This window comes from Diadema setosum, chromosome 22, assembly GCF_964275005.1.
Source record: "Diadema setosum chromosome 22, eeDiaSeto1, whole genome shotgun sequence".
In the NCBI taxonomy this organism is placed as follows: domain Eukaryota; kingdom Metazoa; phylum Echinodermata; class Echinoidea; order Diadematoida; family Diadematidae; genus Diadema; species Diadema setosum.
The window spans coordinates 1,224,786-1,243,055 of NC_092706.1; the positions used below are offsets into that span (position 1 = coordinate 1,224,786).

Here is an 18,270-nt window from a genome sequence, read left to right on the forward strand (position 1 = left end):
AGGAATTCATACTCAATAATTACTATCTACAGCTATTCAGTTTTTGGCCAAACTACATCATTGATTTTTAATTAATTTTTTCTTCATTTATTTTGGTATACACGTCCATTTTATTTACAGGTGTGAGCCCTATAGTGGGGGCAGATATAGTATGTGAAAAAGAAGATTTCCGCCGGATGTGAGCATCTCAACCAATTTTTGCTACATACTGCCCTACAACTTCGTATTACTCTGAAAACTACCGATGATACCAGCGCCATCTATTGATGCGTTCCCCCCATCATATCAGGCCTGCGCCTGTACTTTGTCAATGGCTGCATAGTGTGCAGCCCAAGTTGGCCCGTGTTTATTGTCGTTGAATGGATTTGTAAACGATGCGAAAATGGCCACATGAAACTATCTATCACTGGGATGTAATTTGGACTAAATTCAACCCAAAATGAGTTCGGATGACGCAGCGAGCTCCGTCACTAGTGGAGCAGAATCTACATCTTCTGGGGCCATAGGTAAGAAAACCAGTACCCCATAATATTTTGGCCGTACATCGATGAATGTCTTTGTGGTATCCGCCATCGGGATCCACTCCCATCAATGCCCCCTACGTGCTCCCGTGTGATAGGTGTCCAACACGGTGGCAAGCCGCTGAAATTGCTTGTTCATACTATGTATACTACCTATACACGTAACGTTTCCCAGTAGTAATGGTACGTCGGGCTACGACTACACTAAAATCACTGAATCTTCAGGATCTTCAAAATGTTGACCGGATATCGCTGTCATCAGCATCACGTCCAGATATGACTAAATGTCAGTGTGGTGTGGACACAGATTAATTTGCTTCCAAGGAGGAATGACATTTTTTTTTTTTTTTTAGAAGATGGCATATTTTTGGTTTCAATAGACAATACCGTGTTTTTGTGTATGAATGATCCTGCTGACTATTTTGAATGCTTGCGTGTTAGATCTATATTAGGGTAACTATTATTATCAATACTACTATTTATGTATTTTGTTCTTGTTTTCAAGGAAAATACAAACTATCGTTTCGTATTATTAATATCGGCTTTACAAAAGTAGACCAAGCACTGAAGTAAACGATTTGAGTAACACATGTAGACTTTAGCAAACCTTGATCCTACAGACTGTTACTACACTAGAAAGGTCTATGGTTTTTGTATCTCTCAATCACTGCTATTCTGAACAAAATATGGTGAATTGGACATCATATGGGGCATTATACACAATCAAATTTAAAGAATTTGAATGAAAATCAAACAAAAACACAAAAAAAGATGAACACCATTTTCAAAATTTTGCAAGCTAGGTTATCAAACTCCCTAGAGAAAAACGAATTATATTTAGATGGTACTACTGCATACTGCACTTGTTAAATAACTTTTTTTGAAAATATCAAAATTATCACATGTTTCAATTATTTTCTTTGTTTTTCAGCAGCTCCAATATCAAATATCTTGAATTGATGAAAATGGATTTAGGCCTACTATCGATTTTTGCATTTAAACTCTTCACATTCAATCAAATTCACTATACCTCTGTAGAAGGTAGAACATGGATGCATCAGGTGATGCAATCATTTTTGTTTTTCATTTTATTCTTTTCATCAGCCTATTCATGAATTGATTTATTCATTCATGTGTTCATATGCATAATTAATTTACCTATTCAATAGTAGCAATTTTGTTTAGAAGTCAGAGCCCAAGTCTAAAACATCACTCATGAACAAAACGGATTCTACCTATAGTATAAAATGTTCAAGTTCAAGTCATGATCTATTTTGAGAAGGCAGCTGGTATAGCAGGTGTTGAAATTAAATGTGCTGGCTTCAGTTGACCAATTTATATGAATTGTTTTGCACAGTGATGTCAATGCAGGCATAGGGCGGTAATGAATGGACCCTAGCTACCCACATGTAGTCCCATGTGTAGTATTTGGTGTGTGATGAAATAATTTGCCATTTGCTAAGTACTAATGGCAAGAAATATCAAATTATATGTGTTGAGAATTCTCCTTCTGCTTCTGGTGTAACTACTGTAGCTGCACAGCTGTTGCCAGGAACAGACTTATGACCCTTTTCTTCTAATTGAATATTGGGTAAGACTTCTGTATGCCCCCCCCCCCCCCCATACCCCACCGTGTGTGCATGCATCTGATACTTGTAAAGCTAACAAGGGTGGTAGGGTAGTATAGCTCGTGGTATAGAAAAATTAGTTGGGGGGGGGGGCATAGACTGTGGCTTGCTGTTATTTCACTCACTGACATCACAATTGCATACAAATTACAATACATTATGTACTTCAGCACCATCAGTTGCTTCCATGCCTTCAATCACTGGATGTACAATACCATAAAACAAGTTCTAAGTTCTTTTTTTAGTGTGTTTTGAACATTTCTTTGGACATCTTGGTTTTTTAGAAAGTTCTTCGTGTAGCTGACTGATATTTACCCATGAAGGTAATCCTATTTTATAACATACCAGGTATCTATATAATACAAATAATGCACCTAGGTTAAAGTTTGTGATTCTAGTGGAGATGCACCTCAACCTTCGGTATTCACAATGTTGTGTAACATGCCCTCGGAGTGTGTAGGTGCATTGTATTAAATGCCCTCGAGTGTGCTGCATCTCCACTAATGCCCTCTCACCTGTCATAGTGTGCATTATTTTGATGATAATTGCTCACTTTCCTTTTGTATTGATCATTTGTTCCCATTGTAAAAAAAAAACCAAAAAAACAAAAACAAAAACAAAAAAAAACATCCTAAAGAATGTTCTACCCATGAGTGAGAGAACATGATTGGTCTGGTATCACATGATAAAAAGCAGTCACTGACTGATGTGTTAGTCATCTCATTGTAGTTATAAAACGAGTAATGACCATTATTTGGTAAATGTGTAGCACTGATTGACACTAGGCAGTGTTGTATTACAGACAACATCTTTTAATAGAGCCTGGATATACAGTCGGCCCAAGTGAGTTTAATCTTGTAACACCACAAAAATAATGTTCCCTGACATGTGGTTTATTTTCCCCAAGCTCTACTTACATGTACCTCAGGTGGTTATTGTGTAGAAAGGGGTGAAATCCACCATCTACAGTGTGTCCTCCGTGTTTCTGGACATCGTCTTGGGAATGGAAAATTTGAACCATGTGACATTTCAAGAATGAAGTCAATCTAAATGCACTTTGCATCAATAAAGCCACTTTGATGCACCAAAAATCTGCAAATGGCCAAGTCGATGTACAAGTTTATGTGTACACAAAAGGGAAATGACCCTGTGTAGTGAACTTGTAATTGGTGAAGTCCATGTACATGTACAATTACATCCATTGTAGTCGTACAATAATGTTGTGTCAAAAGAAGAAAATACATTTTACATATTCATGTACAGTGATGGAAAACTACAGATTTGGTATTTTAAAGGATCAGTGTGTGTTTGTAGAGCTAGATGCGTTTGTTAGGTACCATAGAAACAGTAAGATGAAAATTGCTTTACAATACAGTTCATGCGTAGAGGCGCTGTCAGATGTCACACAGAAATAGAATGTCATATATTTTGTAGGTGTGAAGGATTTACAGCATTTGCAAGTTGGATCAGATGTAAATGATACATTGGCAATCTAATTCGCTTTTATGACTATTCAATAGTATCTTAATAAACTGAGATACTTGTATTTTAATGCCCTTCTGCAACGAATGAGATAAATTTTATGTCCAAAGATATCCATTTATACAACTGTAATGTGCACTTTTGTAACAAGATATGGAATACAAAAAATGTTGGACTTCCAACCTCTCTGTCAAAAATTTGTCTTTCCTGCAAAAGAATACTAAAATGCCCTCAACAAAAGTTTTTAGATTACTCTACTGCAAGACACGTTTTACAGTGATGGCCCTTGCACCCTCTGACTGTATTGTGTATTGTGATGTATCATACCACCATGATGCAATGCAACCCCCCTCCCCCCTGAAAAAAAAAAAAAAAGGTTGCATTCGAACTTGCGAATATTGGTGTTTCCACCTACCATAATTATGAAGAAACACGTAAAATAAAGACAGAGGCAATGTCAGATCATTCATAGGCCTACATATTCCACACTGTGCTGTATTTACTAGTCAGCAGGTGTGATAGAATGTTGTTTTCGCCAGTGGGTGCAGATGTCTTGAAACTACAAATAATTGTGGATGAACAGTGATTACCTAATCCCCCTAATTCCTCTTTTGTTACCATAGCTTTCCCGTTGAACAGAGGCATGTTAGTACTCCTGAGAGGGCTTGCTTGCTTCACAACTTGAATGTTACTTCGAACTACTGTAATTGTGGAAATTTTCGCGGTGTTGAAATCTTCGCGCATTTCGCGCAACCAGGAGCTAGTGCGAAAATAAAAACACACCTAATTTTTGCATGCCAATATGTCCCAGTAGATGATGTCTTGATTCCGCGGAATTAAAAACATGCGAAGCTCTTCATACCCGGTCAAGCGCGAAAAATTAGTTGTGCGAAAATATCCACTTTTATAGTAGCTTATTGAAAAGGTCCCATCTTGTGCTTGCCAGGAAGACAACCGGACATGGAAAAAGTCCCATTAAGCCTTAGAGAAGGCACTACACTCCACACAGGGTAGATGACTAATACTCTGACAATATAGGCCCTACATCATTATAGACAGGAATGATGTAATACAGTACATCTTTGTGTGTATACGGATGTGATATGGACAGTCATCCAGTAGAATGTGAAGAAAGCTCAGCTCTCGTGCAGTTCATATGGCTGTGGTGCTCTTTCATCGGAATTGAATAAAATATATCGCCCTTTGATTGGGACTGTTGTTTTATGCAATGAGGGTACATTGTATCTGACGCAGACGTGCACACAATATTCAGTTAAAATCCATCCTTGTTAAATCCCTTTTTACCTGCTGCAACATGCCGCTCACAAATGGCAGCTTGTTCTGGACTCTCCATGAGTCAATTTTCAGGATCACGTCTTCTTCAACCCCGGTGATGTGGAATTCGAGGGCTTTTTCTGGAAATCTCTTCCTTTTTCTTGTGACCTTTTTCTCCTCCCCGAATAGAATATTACTATCATGTTGACATGAAAATGAACTCTTTTTTTTCTTTTGTGAGCAGAGAGCTGAAGAATGTCACATCACTTTGATAGGCAACAAAAAATGAAATGAAAAGGCTTTATCATGGAAATTGTAGAAAAAAAAAAGAGTTAAGGAAAAAAATGTGACTCTTGCTCATAGCGTACTTTGTTCTTGATATTCCCAGCTGTACTGTAATCCCTGTTATGGGTAATTGGTGATATTGTTTGCAATTACAGTGTAATTAATGTTGTCTGATTACCAGTCTGATTATTTCTTTGCAATGTGACTTTCTGAATTGTTTGTGTTTACTAGTGTATGAATGGTTCATCTGATGGAAAACACATTTTTCATTATTTCATCAACTGATTTAGACTGAAATTGAAAACAAAATGTGCATTGCTGCTTGTTGTGTCAGAGTCAAATCAATTTCACAAGAACAATGAAGATATCATAGAGATATCATGACCGAGAGCATTTTCAAAGTGAAAAGACCAAAACTTGGCAGGCCTTAGACAAGACTAGACGAAAGCGTTGCCCACTCCATGCTCACAATCTTCTCCTTTACAGTCAGAGCTGGCAGTAAACTTCCGAAAAGGAAGCAATTGAGTGTTACCAGGCTCTAAATACTTCCTGATTACATTATACTGCCTGTAAAAAGATCAACGACAGGATTAGGGTGTAGTACACATGTTTTGGGCAGATTTCAACAGCATCATTCTCTTTGTCTCGATTTTTCTTCCCCTCTTCCTTTCTCTCTAATTTTATTTTTGATTTTTTGGGTGTGTTTGTATCTTATGTGTGTGTATCTAGAAATAGCAGATGTCATCAGAAAAAGAGAAATAAAGAGTACTGATCTTTACATCAATTCACCAGTTTTAATCCTGAATATCATGATCTCTACTATCCTGCAACTAAACAACAATGTATATAAAGAGAAGAGAATAGATAGAGGGAGAATTATTTGAGAAAGAAGAAATATGAAGGGAGTTTTATGAGATATCTGATTGAGTTGGATTGGAAGGAGAAGAAACTACTGAATGAAATAAGATGTGTGTAGCATTATATTCACAACTAAAGTGACATTTTCATGTTTGTGTCATCTTCCTGTTTTCAGTCGATGATGGTTTTAGCAGGCTAGCATTGGTTTCTATTGATCTTTCCAGATGCACAACAGTCATTTAGTACTTAGCATTTCATTTCATTTCGTTTTATTTTATTTCTTTCACTTTTTATTCTCATTTTTCATGTCATATTATTGCATTTCATTGTACATGTATTATTTTCTCAACATTCACTCCACAAATTATGAGGCTAAATACAGTAACGATACATATTATACTTCATAAATGGAAAATTGAACTGGTATAGTCATTTTTAATACTAATACTCAAATAATTGGATTTCTTTAAAAGCCTGCACTCCAAAAGTTAACACAAAAGCATTGCACCTTGGAGTTGTCCAGAAGTGATTTCAAATGTACCGAGAGTGAAGAATTTGTAATGATGCATCACTGGAATCGTAATTGAGCACTATTAAACTTCATTTTGATAGGAATGTCCAGTTTTAGTAATACTTCACTTGGTATGGAAGGTAGTTAAATAAATGCACAGTCAATTACATCGACATGATTGGTGTAGGTCAAAGGTTAAATGTCACCATTCTTTCATGTAAGACATTTCCAGCCATTACCCTTGCTAGGAATGTCCAGTAGTCATGTGAGTTTGGTGGACTGGGTGGAGTCAAAGACGGCCAAGATTGGTTCAAAAGACTTCTTTCATCATTACCAGGGCTGTAAATTCTAGAGGTATAAAATACCTGCAAAAGATAATGTGACTTTTTTGATTTCTAATCTTTTTAAAATGGCAACATGTTTGAAGCTCAGATTCATTCCCGTCTCATCTGTGTAGCAGAAATGAGATATGCACTGTACGTACAGGCGTCCTGTATCTGTCGTTGCCAGCAGCAGCGGCTGTATGGCATCAGCGATGTTGTCAACAATTTTGTGTACTCTTAAACTTTCAACAGTTTTGAGCTGAGGCCACTATACTGATAGCACAGGAATGTACAAGTCTGTAGGCCTAACCTAAAAATGTCAGTCAAGTTTGAATATGAGTGAATTCTGACAAGGTCAAAGGTCAAAATTTCAATGAACTTGTCCTGATTTAAGCGCTACATGCTCACAGTATTGCAGTGTACCTACTCAATAACTTTTAATACCGCAGGTTTGAGCTATAACTACCAAACTCACACCATAACGTAGGTGCATCACCTAAAGATGCTGGTCAAGTTCGAATGTGGGTGAATTCTGAAGGGCCAAAGGTCAACAGGTGAATTTAACTTTTCTTGTTGTGCACCGTAGGCCCGTGTGTGCTATCAGTAACTTTCCACAGAGCTCTTTGAAACTACATGTATGACCACAAAACTCACACCACATACATTTATCATCTACACATAGAGATGCCAGTCAAGTTGGAATATTGGTCAAGTTGGACAAGGTCAAAGGTCAAGTGGTCACTGAACTTTCATTGTAAAGAACGTTGTAGGCAATACATTGCTTGATATTTGCCTTGTTGCCTTGCTACAAGTTCAGTATGTCTGTGCATGTGTGTGTGTGTGTGTGTGTGTGCATGTTTGTGTGTTTGTGTGTGTGTTTCCCTCTTTGGCTAGCACATCGTTAGCTGTAGATTACTTGGATAAATGTAGCACATACAATGTATTGGCTGGGGTAAGGATTATGCTAGGTGCAGAAATGCAGTCAGGGGTACACTAGAGGAAACCCTCCTGAAATAATGTACCTTTCCTCTAGAGTGAAAATGAACAATCTCAGATGGTAGTGTTGATGGATGTTGGACAGAGGAACAGAAAGTGGTATTTATAAGGCAGCCTTTTCCCTTTTCTCTTACTCAAGCACTATCTTGGACCCTTTCATACTGTCAGGGAGAAGTTAGTGCTCTGTGGAGTAGCAAGGCAGCCTTTCCTATCTTCTCAGAGTCTTTCAAGGGTCTGAATAGTTTTGGTTGAGACCTAAATTAAGGTTTCTAACATTTTGTGGTGAGGTAATGATAAACCTCTAATGAAATGTGAAATAGCGTGTGATTTCAAGAGAAATTCAGTGTTTATTAGAGGAAAATTGCTTATTTTATGGCTGAGATATCCAAAACAGAGCAATCCTAATGAAAGGTTGGGCCCACCTTTTATTAGGATCACTTTCTTTTACTTTTTTTTTCATCAAATAAACTTTGAGTTATTCATAGAATGGTATGCTCTCTACTATTTCAGAAGTGGTTTCTTGATATCTTGCAAAAAGGCAAAAGCCCAATCCTCATCTCGACCAATACTGTAGGACCTACCATCCCTTTCAAGCACTATACATCCACCCCTTTCATACTGTTTGAACATACTAAAGACCAATTGTGAGGACCACACTATGCTTTGTACCTGTCTACTCCATTTCTCTGTTCGTTGTCCAAAGTCTTGCACTATTTTTTGTTGTTGTTGGTTTATTTCAGTAACTTTGCAATCATGACTTTTAGAGAAAAAGAGTATGTTCTAAAAACAAGAGGGAAAAATCCCATTCTGTGATTTTTATGCCTCCGCCAACGAAGTGGCCGGAGGCATTATGTTTTCGGGTCGTCCGTCCGTCCGTACGTCCGTACGTCCGTACGTCCGTCCGTACGTCCGTCCGTCCCGTTTTGTTTTTGTCGATATCTCAAGAACCGTGTGGTGGTTTTGCATCAAACTTGGTATGAGGGTATATCCTTGGGGGATGATACTTTGTGTGGATTTTAGGGTCACAGGGTCAAAGGTCAAAGGTCACAGGTTATTTTGTGAAAAAAAAATTGAAATTTCATGTTTTTCTCCATATCTCGCAAATGGTTCAAGGTATCTTCATGGAACTTAGTATATATGCTTGTACCGATGGGCAGTGATTATCTTGGGAAATTGGGGGTCATGGGTCAAAGGTCAGGGGTCAAAGGTCAAGGTCAACTCCTCAAAATATAACTACTTTCCTTATATTTATGCAGTGCCTGAAGGATTTTTTTAAAACTTGATGTATGCATGTATAACCCAATATATATTCTGTGGGAAGTTTCTTGCCAAAAGGTCAAAGGTCAAAAGGTCAAAGGTCAAGTGAAAGTGCTAAATTGCACTTTTTCCTCCATATCTCAAAAATAACTCAAGGTATTGTCATGAAACTTACATATTTATGCATGTTCTACCTAACAGTGATTCTCTTTGGAACTGTGGGGTCAAAGGTCAAAGGCCAGGTTTCGATAATACTATTTTACCATTTGATACTGAAATTATACTTTTTCTCAATACCTTGAAAATTACTCAATGCATAAACTTGTAAAAGGGTCAAAAGTCAAGTGAAAATCATCAGTTCCCCCAAATACCTGCACTCTGACGTTTTAATCATTCATCCAATTGAACCTAGTTCTAGGAAAGTGAACATTCAGCACATTTGTGGCAAACCTGTCGTTTTAATATTTTGCCAATTGTGTGAAACTGTCATCACACATTGTCAAGACATTGTACTATAGACCTATTAGGAGAACCATGTATTATGGCGGAGGCATACACCAGTCGCCGTAGCGACATTTCTAGTTTTTCATGATCTGTACATGATTATTTACCCATGCTCTTGTACACAATCCAAAAGGAGAGTAGTCTTAAAATGATCATACCTCATCTGATTTGCATAGATGTGGTTATCATGACCAATACCACTATTTGGTATGAATACAAAAAGCATGTGAAACTGTGAAATTCCATAACTATCCAATTTTCTGGCAGATTCTGATGAAGCTTCTGCTAGTCTGTCTGTCCAACAGTAAAAACTAAATTGCGACTTACAATTACATCTTGATAAGGCTGTTTAATCCACAGTGGAGGTAAGAATGCCCTAGAGGTGTGTTGTTGCTTATAAGCACTTGGTTGTGGTAGTGTCTTATCAGGGGTTGTGGCCACAATTTTTGGAAAGTTTTGTGAGTCGTTGGACAAACCGTATAAAGTTTTCAGTGCGAGTGGGGTTCCTGAACCAGGAGTGACTGTTACCCTCTGGAATTTGTGGCATTTGCAACCCTCAAAACAGCCATTCCAAAGAAAATGGAGGCTGAGTGAAAAGTAGTGCTAGCAAAATGTAAACTGCTGTTCTGTACTTTGGTCCTCTATTCTTGTGACCGAGCAGACATATCATTAGGCTGCTTGATCCAGGGCTGTAGAAATCACTACCCTGGGACCTCTTAAAGGTATGATGCATAGGGTGTTGGGGATTTGATAGAAATCAGCCTGTTTTACCTCATTTGGATGACAAATTCTCAGGATATCTAACATGTTGCACTTTTTGTGCATTAGATTTGCATAAAATAACACCTTTTCTTTGGAAAGAATAAGAATCTTGAGGGAAATGCTTCTTTCCCTCACTTTGTAATACTTTCTGTCAGTTTTTTTCCCCAAAAATTCTAAGTGTGACTGCAAGTGTGGCCTGTAATAACACAAACAAAGTGAAAAAAAATTGTATGCACGTTGTTTATCATAAAGCCAGGGCCGACACTAACTTTTTTTTTCCTATGATGGCCCGTTCAGGCCACTAAAATCTTAAAAACTAAAATTTTCTTGGCACAAAAAGAAATGCCGTCACCTTAATTATTAAAAAGGAAACATACAAATCTATTTTGGGTTTCTGATCGGGACACCAAAAGAAAGTCTTTTTGGAAATCTGGTGGCCTGACAAACACTGTAAATTTTAGTAGTCCCAGGTCACCGGGCCGCCGCTAATGTCCTGGAAGCCCTGGAAGCCCTGCCAAAGTTTTTAGGTCTAGTCCATATAATATTGTAACCTGTGTATAAAAAAAAACTGTGATGACAGCAACTTTGAGAATGAACATTCAACGCCTTTGACAAGTATTTTGATGTAACTTTAGCAAATATCAGGGAGAAAAGAAGGAAGTGTGAATGATTGCTTAAAAAAAACCCAAAACAAACCTGGCTTTATTGGGCAGTTAATAAACTTTAGATTCAACATCTAAAGAAGAGCCTTGTAATGGTAGGAGCACTGTTAGTTTTTGAGTTAAAATAGCTGTAGAGTAGAATGAATGAATTATAAAGATCTCTTTGTAGGGAAAGAGCAATGAGTTCATGTGAACCCCAATTTTCCCAAAGATGGTATCATTATCAAATTACCACCCAGTCCAGTGTTTGCTGTACTCACCTCGAAGTGTGTGGAAGACTGCACCAATTGAATTTTGGTGCACAGCTAACGCCCAAATTAGAGACTGTTTTTTAAGGGAGGCGTGAGCCGGGCGCCGCGCTATCGAAAGAATTGGCTTGATTTGATTTCTTGGTGGCGGCTTGTCCCATCGAAACGTTCAGAAGTGAGTGCCGAGTTTGGCCCCAACTGTCAACCAGTCTGGTAAATTTTAATACCCCTCTGGAGTCGGACGTGGGTGTGTGAACGGGAGAACATCATGCATTGTCCAGCTCCAGGTGAAGATGCCAAATGGGCTCTAATTACAGGACTGGTGTACTCTTCCAGTTTATAGAGGAAGAGATACAGGGAAAAAATGAAAGAAGAAAGAAATAAGGCAGAGGGGAAGAGAAAGAGAGGGAGAAAGATGAGAGAGAGATAGAGAGAGAGAGAGGGAGAGAGAAAGAGTGGGAGAGAAAAAGGGAGAGGGAGTGGAATTTGTGAATAACACAATGCAGTTTACATTGTTGGCCTACAATGTACATTGTAAACCCCTATAGTGCATAACTCATTGTTCTTCTGGTATCTACAGTATAGGAATAAGGATTTTAATGAAAAATGATTTGAATTGTTTCTTTTTGTTCTTCTTTCCCAATTTCACATCTTTCTTTGAAAAGTAAAGTGATCAAGCTAGAAAATCTGCTTGCTTGTACTGTTTCAATTTGTTAAAATGGAAAAAACAAAACAAAAACGTTACAATCAATTGGTATCGGTGTGATACAGTCTGATTCTGCTTTGTCCCATTTGAAAAAAAGAAAAGAAAAACCAAACAAATTAAGTATTGAAAAAGATGGATCAGGGCTCAACATTTCAGCAATGGCCTGGTGGCCTGGGGCCACTAAAAAATTGGTGTCAGGCCCCCAAATTCATCTTTTTGTGGCCAGATTGAGCAGCTAAGATTCAATATGGATTGTTACTTTTACTTTTATTTCAGGCCCATACATACTTTTTTTTTCGGCCACTAAAATTTCAGATTTAAAGAATTTAATTGCCCAAACAGGCTAAATGGGCACCCATTTATTTCCATCATCTTTTTGATGATGGAAATAAGTAAACTATTGAATTGAATTGAAAATAAAAAGTTAGTGTCAAGCCCTTTGGATACATGTCTGTGGCCACCCAAGCTGCTTTTAGCTGTTGGTTGAACAGCAACTTTCCTTGAAACCCCCTCACCCATTCACATACAAGTTATATCGTTTTTTTGGATTGTGATGCAAAAAATCAGTTTTATTCACTGCTGTTCACACGTGGCCAAGAAACTTGTGTGGTGGTGAGCGAAGCATTGTAAACCTCATAATTGTGCATGCCTTTATATGCCTAGTGTAGTGAGTTGCATCATGCGCAAGGCTAATTATCGCGAGGGCTAAAAAATAAAACTGTCCAGATGGGCTAATTTTTCTGTTGTGATGTGGATCATGTTAGTCAGTGATTTGCGTGTGTGTGTGTGGGTCAACATTCAAGAATCATCAGTCTTTGCATTGTTGTGCAAAACTCAGATTTGCGAAAACTGTTTAAGGTCCTGTTTACTTTTGGGAGCTGTGATTTAAAAAGATGTTGAATGTATCACATTTGATGCACATGTTGGTGTAGGTCTGTTGTATCACACAACATCCTACCATATAAAAGTTTTGCAATAAAGTCTGAAATATGAGGAGATATCAGTATTTTTCTCAATAAACCATAACTGTAGACGGTTTAGTCTGGAAGCATTTTTATTATAACTATTGTTCACATTTTGTGTATTTAACAATACTTAACATCGATTTTACTGATATAAATTTTTACAGTTGTTGTTTCTATCCCTAACTCTTATTTTAGAACTATTTTAAAGCACTAATGCTGGGTTTTTGTTTCATCTTCAAATGGTAAATTATGCCTTTAACTTTGGGTGTGAATAGGCCTACATGTAATGCTTCGCTGTAATTCAGCTGAGTGCTAGAGGACACAAGAGCACTTGAGAATTGTCAGAGAGCCATTTTCCTACCATAAGATTTAGATGCAGAGAAAGGAGAAGGTAAGGAGAAAAGAATAGAATGATAAAGGAGTGGAAAGAAAGTGGCATTATATCTCCACTAGATACTGTATCTAATAATATATCGCGAGGTCTTATTTTTGTGAATTTTGCGAGTCAGGTGCTATTCGCGAAATTAAAGACACGCAAAAATAATTACTCTGATCCCGATATGAATGTGACGCACACGTACACATTTCTCTATTCAGAACAGTAGTCAACAATCGCGAAATCATCTGGAAGTCCTGATTCGCGAAAATTTAAACTTACTATTATATGGCGTGTACAGTATTGAATCATACACTGTACGAGCTGAAATTTTCGCATACAGATATTTTCGCGAATTGCTACTTGGATGACATTTTCGCATGTTGTTAATTTCGCGGTTGCGAGGGTCTAACTGAACTTAGTTATTCGCGCATTGTTATTTTCGCGGTTCAAAGGCAATTCGCAAAAGTAAAACCACCGCGAAAATTTCAGCTCGTACAGTAGTTACAATTGTACAATGTATCTTCACAGAGTAGATGAACATAAAGAAAGCTGGCAGATAGATGCATTTATATGTATGCAGAGCTCAACATTAGTGGTGGCCCATTGGCCCAGTGGCTCATTGGCCCGCTGGCCCGGGGCCACAAAAAATTGATTCTGGGCCACCAAATTTCCTCCCAAAAGGCCATCCTTTGATGGCTTGAAATAACATGAAATGAGCATTTTATGATGGCTTTGTACTGCAGGTGCAATCTCATATCTTTGTTCATCAATTTGGCTCTATCATTTTACATGTAGACAGGACTTGCAGTAGTTTTGTTAGTTTTCTCTGCAATGACAAGTATGCTCATTTTTTGTTTGTTGCCTCAGATAAAATGTTTGCATATCATGTGTACATAGTTTATCAATTGCTGTCAAAAATGTTTGACTCCCTAGCACAAAGTGCGTGCCCCTGTAGTTAAGAAATCCTTAAAAGGTAGTGACAGAAATATGCATCAATATTGACAGAGAATGGCACCTGAAATGTTTCTGCAGATTAACCTAAATACAATTCCATGGGGTTGGAAAAGAGGGGGGGGGGGGTTAGGGGGAGTAGAGATCCTGTGTAAATATATACAATGTCAAAATTGAGATTTATGGTATCCATGTGTGTGCATGTTTGTGTGTATGTGTGTGTGTTTGTGTGTGTGTATAAATGTGTACGGGGCATGTGTGCATGTACAAAATGGTGTGGTGTATATGAGTCTCCTTGTACACTGTAGTTGCATTCCAGTTGAAATCATGCCTCTCAGCCTTGAAATGTGTGAAGATTGGTTGTGAACATGGATGCCTTTTGACTATGAGGTCTTTTGATGTTGCCAATTTAAGGGGTGTTGTAAATGAAAACAACGCTTTGAGGCACAATTATACACGCAGCCCTGCATTTTGCTCTGGCATGCTGCACGTACTGTGGAAGTTTCGAAGAAAGGTGCCAAAGTCAAGACTTGTAGGCCAAAGGCTGGTTGGAATACACTGCATATATGCTTCCTTTCGCACGTAGCAGGTGTATCAGTCCTAAAACATGTCCTTCTTATCTGCTTTGTTTATCTATGTCAGTTTGTTTTTGTTTTTATTATTCTTATTGAACTCAGAGCTCTCAATCCTATATTGGCTGTACGACTTTCAAAGACACAAGGAAGAACATGTTGAAAATCCCTATTTGCTGTAGTTTCTACTCATCACAATCTACAATTAGTTTGAAACTTCCTTTTTTTTTTCTTTCTTTCGTAAACTCAGATGTTTTTGAGGGTCCATGATAGGTTTTAAAAGTAGTATGAATGATATTCAATAGAAAGTGATTATGATAGATGTTCAATACAAATTACAATACAGTTTCCTTGTTTTTATTTATTTTTTAATGTGGATATAGCATTACTGTAAAAGTGGTTTCTTTCGCGGTGGTTTTATTTTCGCGCTTTGAGGTTGAACCGCGAATTTAACATCACGCGAAAATGTTTTGAACTCGTCGCTTGTTACAACGCTATCATTACCAACCGCGAATTCAAACACACGCGAAAAAGTCAGCACCGATGGAAACTGCGAAAGTTTCTGTATGCGAAGGAAACCACTTTTACAGTATGCAAATATTATGCATCCTTTTACAGGGACATGCTCTACATCAGTAATCCTGAGGTGTAAGTTTTCTTCAGCAGTTGTGATCTTAATACTGATTTCATTTGTTGAGGGAGACAAATTCAAGATAACTCACACCTCAACCTTTAGCCCTCTGCCTAGTAATCTCTTGCTATCAGTAATCCTTTTTGTCGAAATGAAATTATAAAAAAAAAAAAATGATGGATTGAATACATTGGTGCCCTGCTGAAAAAGCTGAAAATTCTGATATAAAGGGCAAGGACATATATTTGTACATGTGATACAAAGAAGATTTGCAGATATCTTGTAAAAATATAATTATGATCAGCTAACAAATTGTAGGCTGTATAGAATTAAATCAGTATTTTACATTTTGAGAGTTACATTTGTGTGTGTGTGTGCATTGTGTAAATCATCTCAAGACATACATTACCTGCACAGGGATATAATCAGTGTCATGTCAATGTTTAAAAAAAACCCAACAAAACAATAAAAAACCAACAGCAATAAAAAAAAAAATAAATAATAATTTGACCGTCAGAAGTGGCCAATGTGGAGATATCTGAAATCCATATTTGGAATCCAGCAAACACAATGACTGAAATCATGATGCATTATATTGCAAGAATTAAAATGAATCGAATGAAAACCACGAGTCAGATCATTTGTCCTGGCTTTGCTGCAAATTAGTTGAATTGAAAAGTCTAATTATGAACTGTTTACACATACACACACATGTTGAGTATCTGGTGGGCAGCCATTCGAAATTGGCATGCAATAATAGCAGGAGTATGTACGTCACATGTAGATTCAAATACGCTGTGGTAGCCTCACATTCAGAGTGGAATACAAGTGCACTCCCGTTATAACAAACATGGTAATAACAAAATTCTTGTTACAAGAAGAAAAACAATGGTCCCAAAATTATCATCTGTATATCTTTATGTATTTATTGTTTGGTTATAATGAAATTTCAATACAACAAAAGAAAACCTCTGGTCCCGAGAAATTTATTATAACAAGAGTGCACTGTCAATACACTGTACAGGTTGTATAGAATGACCATTGGAAGAGAAGAGAAGAGAGATTTTATACAATGCACGGATATGAGAGCTTTCATATGCCCCCCCCCCCCCACAAAAAAAAACAAAAACAAACAAAACAACAACAACAACAACAACAACAGCAGCAACAACAACAACAAAAAAAAAAAACAAAAAAAAAAACAACAAAACCAAACCCCAAAACAAATTGTATGGATAGAGGATAATCGTATGAAAACGATGCTCAGAACATTGTTTTGAAAAATATCCCACATTGAAATGACGTACGATGTGCAGGCATTCAGTTGCAAGAAAAAAGTCCTATATGTACAATGTATCAATATGTTGTATATCGGTACGAGAACTCTCTCATTTGAAAGGGGGAATTTATGGTCAAAATGGTTGAAGATCAGTCAAATTGCTGCTATGACTTGACATTAATTAGTGGTAATGGTATGCAGGAGTTTATGGAAATTTGGAGCCAGATGGGGGCATCTTTATTCAAGGCCTAAATGAGAGAGAGAGAGAAAAGTATTGTACCTATTCCCCCACCTTTGTCTACTCATGCTTAAAGGGAAAGTTTATCTGAATACTATGTACATGTGGATTTCAAGAGTGAATGCAGCAATATTAGTAAAACAAATCTGATCAGTGAAATTTTTAGAAAAATCAGACAAAAGTTATGAATTTTAAAAAGTTTCTGTGAAGTCACTACTGGATGAGAAGACTACTACAGTTTATGATGTCACACGTCAACTGACCATAATGTAGTTTTCATTTTGACTCTGTATATAGTATTTTTGTGGTTTGAGGGAAATTATATGTACATCTCCAGTCTCAAATGTCGTTTAAAACTAGTGAACTCTCCCTCTTTCTATGTTTGAATGGAAATCAATTTATCATGTAAATTCAGTGCATTTACTCTAGATGTAAACTTGTATCAGTTAAAGCTTTTTAAAAAAATACATACAGTGAGTTTGTGCAGAAGTTACTTTCCCAATTCAATATACCTGGTAATGTACCAGTATCTCACCATGATGCTATACACTACTAGCTACATTATAAGATTAATACTCAGGAGAGTGAACCATTTACACATGCAATGTTTTTCATATAACCAAGTGCACACATGATCATTTCATCATTGCCATTCCTCTTTGCATTATTTTTAATGATATTATATGGAATTCAGATATCAAATGCAGGCGTACATGTAAAAATGATAATGACCATAATAATAATTCACAATATTCATATTGACCTACATGTATTGTATTCTCTATGTCCAACAATATTACATGTAATTTTTTATTTATTTATTTTTTTGGACATTGTCAAAAGAACTACAGTGTATAACCAGGAAAATGATGGAAGAGTTCTGTTTTCACAGATGATGACACTTATACCTCCTTGAGTGAACAAAAACAAAAGATCTGCATCAGAATTGTCATCAGTGAGTGGCAAATTTTTCTTCCCTTCATTGGCAATCCTTCGCTAGGTGTGGTCAGTGGCAATCCTTTTAGGTGTGGTCAGTGGCACAGGAGATAGGGTACAGGCCTCCTTGCAGTGTTTTGAAGAAGAAAAGTCTGGAATCCAAAAACTAGCGGTGTACGGTACAATTGTCTCGCCAAATTTGGATGCTGATCGGGAGATGGGTTAGAGCAGGTTTTCTGTCAAGTGAGGGAGAGATCAGAACTTATTTATTTCATCTCCCATCAACCTGCTGACTAGCTAC

General features: G+C 37.3%; 1 protein-coding gene across 1 annotated transcript in view; it reads left to right on the top strand.

The window, feature by feature from the left end:
• Window positions 1-359: 359 nt before the first annotated feature.
• LOC140245536 (triple functional domain protein-like) overlaps window positions 360-18,270 on the top strand; it is a 333,573-nt gene continuing 315,662 nt past the window's right edge. The window contains exon 1 of the mRNA XM_072325101.1: window positions 360-506. Coding sequence (XP_072181202.1) covers window positions 440-506 — 67 coding nt within the window. The 5' untranslated portion in view covers window positions 360-439. The remainder of the gene's footprint in view (window positions 507-18,270) is intronic.